Source organism: Paramisgurnus dabryanus, chromosome 3 (genome assembly GCF_030506205.2).
Source record: "Paramisgurnus dabryanus chromosome 3, PD_genome_1.1, whole genome shotgun sequence".
In the NCBI taxonomy this organism is placed as follows: Eukaryota; Metazoa; Chordata; class Actinopteri; order Cypriniformes; family Cobitidae; genus Paramisgurnus; species Paramisgurnus dabryanus.
The window spans coordinates 4036074-4046281 of NC_133339.1; the positions used below are offsets into that span (position 1 = coordinate 4036074).

Below are 10208 nucleotides of genomic sequence, written 5' to 3' on the forward strand. Positions count from 1 at the left end.
CGCGACAGGCTACCATTCATTTTCAATGGGAGTGTCCGTTTGCCAGCGACGAGTTGCTGCTGCGCCGAGCAAGGTGGGGCCAAAATAGACAAGAAGGCTATTTTATGCAAATGCTGAGCGATGCGACAAAACGAAGGGGCAGCGTGACGTAGGTCTGTGGCTCGAAAAATAATTCAAGATGGCGGAAAATGCCTATTTCTGTATATATCTGATAAGTTTGGCATTTTATCTCATATATTTTGTTACTTTTATCGAGAAATAAATACTTTTAAATCCAAAATCATTGTTCTTGTAACTTAACAATACCTCTGAAGTGACTTTTGATACCGCTTTTAGATACTAGCCAAGGAACGCCCATCAATGCGTGTCGCTCACTCATTAATATTTTGATCACATTTTTTTTTCTGTACACCTTTTACCAATTCAAAACCACAGTAATCTTACAACTACCATTAATTTTCATCCTTTTTTTGTGATCCTACCGCCCCAATTGACATTTTTAGTAGTCTATTGGTCAGACTATATAAAAAAATTAGAGTTTTGTTGCAAAACGAGATAAGTCCGTTTTTAAAATTTTTGTCAAAACATGTTAATTATGTTATCATGTTACTATTTTGTTTTATGATGCTACTTAGCTGTATTTTTTAAGTTACAGTATGAAGGTTCAAATCAAAACAAACCAACTGCAGTTGAATTGATAGTAATTGGAATGCAAAACCAAAAAACGAGATTTCTGAAAAATTCATATCAAGACTAATGTGGTTTGGAATTGGTAAAAAGGTTTGGAAAAATTTGTGATCAAAACATTGACGTACCTATTTCTGTACACACTCCTGTTTTTATTGCAGACACTTGTTAAAGAAAAACAAGTATAAGTTTACAAACATTAGTATTTATTTTTAGCAATTATACAACAATTTTTGGTTACAGAAAATAACAACTGATCGATCAGTCCAGTATTGCTATATGAATATAAATATGAGTATTATTACAGTATACAGTAAATTACAATTTAATCAGAATTTTAAAGAGTAACTAAACCCTAAACCAACTTTTTTTAGTTAATGATCTGTAAGAATGATGCTTTATTAGTGTAAGTTTTTGACATTTGGATGTAAAGTGTTTCAATACTACAATATATGGTGTAAAACGTCTGAGTGCTGCCCTCTTCAGGTTGAACGGTGGCTACTGCAGTTTAATTTTCTTATTGGATGTTGGGTCCAAAAAATAACTTGTGACGTAAGCAGGTTCAAGCTCACCACGCCCTTGTTACAATCTCACCACACACTTTAGTTCGTCCCCTCTGTCTCCGTTGGGGTCTGCCCACTTTTCTTGCATTTTTCAAATATTGCCAGTGGGCGGAGTCAGGCTCTGACCAGGGGTTTAGTTATGCTTTAAGAAGGGGTTGATTTTAATAAGTAATGGGTAAAAGTGTTAGGGTAAATGTTATAAGCTGAGAGAAGTGAAGGTTAGGTTTAGTGTGCCCATTGATCATGTTGTGCCCTCCCTGAACATCATGCAGGCACTGAGGGAAGATCTCCTGAAAAATGCTAAGAATCGTGCAAATCCCTTTATAACTAACGCCTTCTAAAGGGGCTAGATATTAGACCTGATCTGCCAGGAGCAGTAGGTTCTGTGGTTTGTTTGTTTTTTTCTCTTGATTCAGTCTTTCACCAAGCATATTTTTTATTTCTTGTAGACACATTTCCACACCTGCTACACGCCCTGACAATTTTTTAAGTTTATCACTATTGGTTCTCTGTAATTCTAACATCATCTCAATGTCCCTTCTATCAACAGATATGTGCTCAACTCTATTATAATCTTGCCTATGTGCTCCCTTACTATCATTGCTAGATATTTTATTCATGGGCATCACTATTTCAGTGTCTCTCTCTTCTTTATCAATCTGTTTCCTCACTTCTCTTATTTGGCTTTGTTTTTCTCTTTTCTCATTCATTTCACTGTATTTCCCCATCTTTGTTTCTGTATTTTTATGTTTAGTAGCATATTTGCTTAGTGCCAAATTCTCCTCTTTTCTCCTCCCTGCCTCTTGTCCTCTTCGTTGATCTTTATTTTGATACATAGTCTTTGTGTAACACTTTTTAGCATTGTTTTCAACCATACGGTTGATTTTCTGTAAAATAGAAGATACTTGACTTTGAATGTTTTTGTTTTTGTCTCTGTTGTTGAACACATGATATCCAGAACACATCTCAAGTATATTCTTCAGGTCCTCTTGTGTATTTTTAAGGTAGTCTTCAATGGACTTCTCCTCCAGATCGTCTCCTCTGGTGAACAGCAGTAGCATGTGTTTGTTAGCTTCAGGGCCAAATTCAGTCATAATATCTATGATTGTTTTTATCTCTTCATCAGTAAATCTTCCGATGGGCAACACCAGGAGAAACACATGAGGTCCAGGACTGCACATGTCAATGCATTTCATGATCTCCTGCTTGATTTCAGTCTCAGATGAAGAATCAGGCCATCCAGGTGTATCAACCACTGTGATCTTTTCCTGGCCTATAGTGGATGTTTGCGCTGAACAGGTCTGAGTTACTCGATCAGTGTGGGCGGCAGTGTGGAACAGGTTTTGATCCAGAAGAGTGTTTCCTGATGAACTCTTTCCTGCTCCTTGCTTACCCAACATAACAATTCTCAATTCTTCCATTGTAGCTCTTAGCTGAAAAAGTTCAAATAAAAAAACCTGAAAATGTAGACAAAGAAAGAAAGTCCGCAAATTAAATCAAACATAGTTTTTATCTCATAGTTTTATTGATAGTTTATAATGCTATCAAAATATGTAATTCAGTTACATAACATTTTCTAATTTCTCTTTTTAAGAGAGCAAATATTCCAGAAAATAACAAAAATACAGTGAACATTGAAATCTTTGTCTATAAATGAGTAATTATCAGAGTACCTGTTTAGTTTCAGTGCAGTCTGTCTGTCTGGTTCAGCTAAAATGACAAACCGCTTTATTCTCTAGTAAAGAAGCTCCTCCTCTTTTTATGTGTTGTCACATATGCTGTAAATCAAGAGCACCATCTCCTGGAGCCCAGTCTTAACAAGTTTATGACTCTGTAGTTCACTTTACTGAAGAATATCCTAGAATTCCAGTCTTTCGCCAGCCAATCTCGAAAATGAATGAGCATGTTTCTCCATTAAATTCATTTAGTCTGTTGGGCAAACAAAGGGGGAAAAATGAAAGGCAAACTTAAAACTGAAGTATTACATTGATCATATCTCTAAAAATGAATAAGTAATATAGGGGAGAGCAGGGGCGAAATAACCATTTTTCAGAACAACTTAATTTTAAAAGATAATGTTTTAGACAGAGATATATTTTTGCTGTGGTCGGTAACTCACAAGTGTGGTCTATCAATACCCGGTGGAATTTTGAACAAATGTAAAACGACTTCAGTATAATTTAACTTTAAACATAAGTAGTGAATTGTTACTTTTGACCCCACCTGCAGGGACGAAAGTAACACACAGGTGGGTCAAAAGTAACACAACAGAACAAGATAGATTTTTTGTGCTACACTTGTTTTTATGAATTGTACATGACTATGACCTTGTTAATATGTAACTGGAAACTTATTTTGACATTTATCTTTGTAAAAACAATTATTAAATTACTTTATTTTTTATTTTAGTTTTATCAAATGTTTCAAAAGCAACCAAAAGTTCAAACCTTAATTGTTGAGAATAAAAAAAAATTTCAACAGTTTGAACACTATGAAAATGAAATTAAATAACATGTGCAACAGTATTATCTGCGGGACAAAAGTAACAAGTGTTACTTTCGTCACAACAGGATCTACTCACATTTAAACACGATTTACTTTAATTTTGAAAAACTCGAAGTGAAACTTTAGGATGTGTTAGAGCACTAAATACAGTGGCGTGTTTACCATTTTGGTGGCCCTTAGCAAAGTCCAAGAACCGGGGCCCCCCCATGCCCCAGCATTGCCCCAGGTTTTTCATTTGAATTGCACAACAATAATATTCAGTATATAGAATTAAGTGAGATATATATATATATATATATATATATATATATATATATATATATATATATATATATATATATATATATATATATATATATATATATATATATATATATATATATATATATATATAAACCTGGTTTATTTTGTTTTACACTGCTTAAAATTACACTAAATTGTTAGTTTGGTATGACAAAAATTCTTGGTTTAAAAAAAATTTTCACGCCCCTCTCATATATATCTTTTGCTTGCAAATGTCTTATATGATGTATTTAAAACAATGTAATTAAAATTGCAACTTCGGTTTCTGACATCTTACTAAAAAACTAAATGAAGAAAAAGAGGAAGCATTGGATTATGGTTTAGACTGATCTAACAAACTGAACTAACAAACACCAGCAAACAACATTGTAAGTTGGTTATTGCTTGAATTTATGGATGGGAATCACATAAAACTCTTATGTTCATATTGCAAAAACAAACTTACTGTGAGATACAAAAAGCGTATAGACTAGAAATACACTAAAGATGATATTTTAATGACAATGATGAGATACAGAATATGATTTGTCTATTTTCGACGTGATTTTAACCCCTGCATGGTGTCTTTATCATGTTTATACCTGTATGAGTGTGGAACAAAAGATGCGTGTCATCAAACCAAACCACCATTCACAGGTGTAAAGTCACAAGTCTTTAAAGTAAACTTGACCATCGAGTGAATGTTGTGCAGTTACGAGAGCACAGAGAGAGTCGAGCAAGAGCTCATTCCAGCACTTGTTTGGCTGCATTTGTGCGCGCTGGGCAGAGGTGCGCTTTCCCGTAGAGTTTCACTCATGAAGTAGCCTATATGTGCCCTCGCGAGGATGAGCGCAAATATTATTCTACGTGCATACTCGCACATCTCTCGCTCGCGCGTGCTTTATCCGTACCTTAGATTCGGGTCTGAATAAACGTAACATCCTTTCACACACCTTGTGGCCAGTAGGGGGCCCCCCAAGCCCGCGAGGCCCCACGCAATTGCGTGGTTTGCGTGGTGGGTAAACACGCCACTGACTAAATAACCTGTAGATTGATCAGTACTGTAACACTTGAAACAAGAAACACAACATATTATAAGAAAAATATTATCGCTTTTGGAATTTACTTATCATGATTGAAAACACCTTTTTGGATCTACACGCGGAAAACGGTGAGTAAATAACACAATATGTGTCAGCTCTGTCAAGGGTTGTGTGCCTAAGATGGTGTCATAGTTTGGGATGCAAATGTTATCAGGGCTCTGAGAAAATCGCTTTGTTACTTTCGTCCCACATTACTTTTGCCCCGGTTCTCCCCTACTGAGGGATTTATATACGCTTCATAGTTGCATAAAAAATTCTAAACAATTAATATTTGTAAATAAAAAACATGTAAAATGTGGTGTAACACATAACACACAACCTCAGTCATTTAATCAGGGTTAGTCAATCAATCAGTCTCTTTCGTGAAGCCACCACAGATGTGACTTAAGCTGCATTTCATCACCTGGCCGTTTAGGAATGGTTTAAATCCTAACAGTAGCTGTAAACAGCCTCCAAATGGCTGAATCCAGAGGGAACAATTTTGAATCAACATGATCAAAAATTCTTTCTCAAAGAGTTCAAATCTACCTCCAAGAAAACCACCCCACTGTGCGGAGACAAAAGAGTCGCACTTCATCAAAATAACTCATGTCTGTTTCCCTTCTCCCCCTCTCCTCATTGTTTCAGTTCAGAGCACCTTAAATCTCGCCTATAAACTGTGTATGAAATGCTACATTAACATGCACAAAGAATCTGTACCTGGTCATGTTTTATATCATTTGAAATGTCTCAGTGCAAGTGGTACAATGTTCTCACTCCTATAACAACAGAATTCAATGATAAAGTGTGACAATAAATTAAGCAAACTTTAATCAATGTTGAGAGACACCTCCCACCTTAAACACATAAACCAATCCCCCACTGTATGCACATTAATAACAGCGCCCGAGTTCACAAGACACAATCACTACCAAATTTCTATCATTATTTTAATGCTTTGTTCTCTCTATATATTTGTGCTTAAGACTCAGGTTCATGTATTTTAGTGTACTTGAGGAATCTGTAGTCAGATCTCCTCCACTGCCACAGTGTATTGTCCTTTTGCCAGGTATCCAATGCCTTTGTTTGATTACAACTGTTTATGGATTTATGTTTTATATTTTAATTGAACTTTGAATTGGCTTTTGAACTCTGATTTTCCTATCTGGCTTATAAATTATGTTTGGTTTTATTTTTGTGTTGCTCTGTAAATTGTTGACACTGCAAGGCTAGGATCGGCCTAAATCCCAGTTAGGTGGCACATAGTGGTCCATCAGCTGAGGATTTAAGAGATATAACTACACTTGGCGTTAGTTTAAAGCAGACATATCATGCTTTTAAATCTGTCCTTTTTACATATAAATAATCTATTTGTGGTCTATATAAAGCCAAACTGCAATGCTTGGGTCTGAATTCCTCATTATTATAGCCCCACAGGCCCCCTTTTTACCCCTTTTCTGATGTGCATCTGAGAGCAACTCGTTTTGGTACTGTCTTTTTAAATGCACGTCATACCCTGCCCCCTCTCCAGGTTGCAGAGGTGACACTCGGTTAAACTCCACCCCGTTCGGCCATTTTTGTAGTTTTATAGCAGAGATACGATTATCTAGCGGCACAGAAAATTTTTATTCACTCGTTATTCACAAAATGTCAACAACGGAAGACTTGTCCATCCAGCCTTATATGTTCGCGCCAGAGTCGGAAACGGACTGAGAGGAAAATGAAGACGACGAACCTGCAGAACAACGTCTTTATATGGAGGTATCGCAATGGTGTGTTAATGCCGGCTGTCTTATTTCAGAATATTAACAATTATAAAGTTGACTATTATTTTTAGTTAATTGTAAGTTGTTGTAATATGCTTTATCTTAATCCCGGGTTGATGACCACATGCGACATCCGCAGGCTGCAGCCTTCGGATTGAGAAACAGCACTGCTAAACAATGACCACCGTGTACTTTACTTTTTAAAGTTATATACAGCTTACCGAAGTGCTCTGCTCGTCGTCTCCAAAGATAGAAGTAATTGACCCCTCAATCAGACGAAGTCTATCGGCAAATCCTTCTTTATACTGGTGGAGGTTGGTGAAATTATCCTTGAAGTGCTTCGCGCACTAAAAAATGAAATTTCTGTGAAAAATAAAACTCAACCAGGCACAGGTTCAACAACCGAACATTTTGATTTACTCTCTCGTAACTTCTGCATCCTTGAGCTTGGACTACAATATCGCAGCGAGAAATCGAAAATGGCGGATTGCTCGAAGTGTTGGGCTGGGAGTCGATGTCCTTATTTGGCAGTTCCGCTGCAAATACTGTGACGTAATTGTTCAAAAAACGTAATAGATAATAGAAAAATCAGAACAGGTTAGAAAATATGACCAAAACAGAATATAAAGATATAAACAAAGCACCTCAAGAGACTAATTTCAACTTTTATGTACTTATAAACACTACAAATATACAACAAAATGCATTTAAGAGCTAAGAAAGTGGATTTAGCATGATATGTCTCCTTTAAGTGCACTTAGAAGTGTGGAGACTAACGTTGTGTATTTCTGTTTAGAGTAACATTTAAATGTTGTCTGACCGCTCTTAATATAGGGTCTCAATCTTTATTTCATCTAAGTGTTTAAGTGTATCTAAGTACATAGGAAACTATGGCATGATTATGCAAAGCTATTGTCAGAAATCGGTCAGTTTATTGTAAGAGTGACCTCTGTTAGAAATAATTATAGTAATTATTGACTCTGTAGATTTTTAAAAGTAAAAATTAATCTGATTTGTATTATACACAGCAACATTTTATCTGTTGGAGTCAGACAAAAACGTCATCACCAGAAAGACCAAACGTGCAAGAATCCTTTATCATGCCAATTGGTTTGCCGACATTTGGGCCAATGGGTGTTTTTTCCCCTACAAATTTAAGTAAAAGAAAGCAGATAATTCTCCTCAGGGTCACATTGAAAGTGACAACAACGACAGCTTATGAGGCAAAGGATTTTTTTATTACTTTTTTGAAATCTACAATATTTTTATTTCACATAAACCCAACCAATGACAGTTTTACAGCTACACAGGTTTGAATAGTCTGTCAGAAACAAGTAAAATCTGTCAAAAAAACAATAATAACCGCAGTTAAGCTTCAATTTCTTTTTATCCAAGTGGCTCCTCTAGTTTAACTAATTAGTAGCTTGACACACACGTTGAATATGCAAATAAGAAATGTTGGTAGTAACATAATGATACCTTTAATCATGAAATTAAACTGCCAGTAGGTGGCGACATATGGCCGTCTCAATTCGAGTCATTCATTCAAACAGCTGATCCCTGACAACAGTGTTTATAATGGAATCAGCTCTTGATAGCCCCGCGGCCCCAGGCCAATTCAAAGGGATAGTTTACCCAAAAATGAAAATTTGTACCATCATTTATTTACCCTCATGTTGTTCTGTATAAGTTTCTTTACTCTGTTGAACACACAAAGATTTAGATAAATTAATTGTAAGCACACTCTGGAAATCATTGGGTACTGTTAGCTGTGTGCCTTCTATAATTTATTAAAATATATTTTAATCATTTATTACAATACTCCCATAGTATTTGTTTTTCCTCCTATTGAAGTGAATGGGTGCATACCATTTATTAAAATATAATATTAGAATTTTGTTTATACAGGTTTAGAACAACAATAGGGTGAGAAAATTATGACAGAATTTAGATTTTTGAATGAACTGTCCCTTTAGCTCACACTTTTAAAAATGTCTTTAGAAATTACAGTATAACTCGCAGCTGTTTGCCAGTAACTTACTGTAGACTTAAATTTTTGTTTTATACTGGCAACAGTTTGTTCAAAGTTAAATGAATATTAAACATTAACACGTCTTTATCTTTACAGAATAAAATAACAGCTTCATGCAAAGCATTCTGGGAACAGCAGGTTGATGAGGATTTCTGGTTCCCAGAATGCTTTGCATGAGGCTGTTATTTTATTCTGTAAAGATATAAAGATGTTTAATGTTCATTTAACTTTGAACAAACTGTTGCCAGTAAATAACATACATTTAAATCTGCAGTAAGTTACTGGCAAACAGTTGCATATCTACAGCAAAATTTAGTATTGTAAGTCTGCAACAGCACATTTTAATTATTTAATGTAATTATGTGGTAAGTTTATAGATCTTTCTGTAATGTGCCTATATTTGACGTGGATAGTTTGTCAATCCCCACCACACAAAACAAAGTGCGCTTTCAATGCAGTGGCAATGTGACGCATTCGTCATATTAGTCAATAATAAACTAAATTCCAAGCAAAAGTAAACTTAAAAATTAACTTTAAAATTAAGTTTAACTATATATTGTTACCTTAAGATATTAAATAAAATGAAATAATGTATTGTAAGGAATATGATATGCTTTCTGTGCATTGTTACAGTGATAACTTTAAGCAAACAGTTAAAATATACCTAAAATATATTTTTTTAAACAGTTGAAAATTGTACAATGCTTTTACAAATATTGCATAGAACTTTCACTTTCTAAACTATATTTTTAGAAAATATACAAAAGTATGTTTAAAATGTTTGTGTATTTATGTATTTTAAAATATGTTTAACTCTTTCACCGCCAGCGTTTTTAAAAAAAGTTGCCAGCCAGCGCCAGCGTTTTTCATGATTTTCACCAAAGTTTAATGCCTTCCAGAAAATGTTCTTCTTTAAATAAATAAACATACAATATACCACATGAAAGAACAGACCCTCTGCTTTCAAACAAAAAAAAACCGTTTCATCCTACCTTCAGTAGTTCTTTTGCAATCAGCTTTTGAATATGGGTAGGTTTTTGCAAAAACACCATATTTTGAGCAAAAAGCAAAAATAATTCCATATTTGTGACGGACTTTTCATAGAGATCCCATTCAGAGCGATCTTTAAAACAGACACGGACATGCAGCAGCTTGCCATAGGGCAATACTTCCGGTTTTAAAAAGTTGCGAAAGGGCGCCACCTGGAGGATAATAGCGGTATTGCGGAAAAACGGAAAATCTCGTCATTGGCGGGGAAGCGTTTTCTCTTAATTGATGAGATATCTCGTCA

The 10208-nt window shown here is 35.1% G+C and overlaps 1 protein-coding gene across 1 annotated transcript; it reads right to left on the bottom strand.

The window, feature by feature from the left end:
* Positions 1 to 957: 957 nt before the first annotated feature.
* On the bottom strand, positions 958 to 2944 carry LOC135768371 (GTPase IMAP family member 4-like). The gene is made up of 2 exons (XM_065277610.2): positions 2924 to 2944; positions 958 to 2683 (listed from the first exon to the last, which is right to left on the bottom strand). The coding sequence occupies exon 2, from the start codon at positions 2669 to 2671 to the stop codon at positions 1604 to 1606; it is 1068 nt and encodes a 355-aa protein (XP_065133682.2). The 5' UTR covers positions 2672 to 2683; positions 2924 to 2944; the 3' UTR covers positions 958 to 1603.
* Positions 2945 to 10208: the final 7264 nt, after the last annotated feature.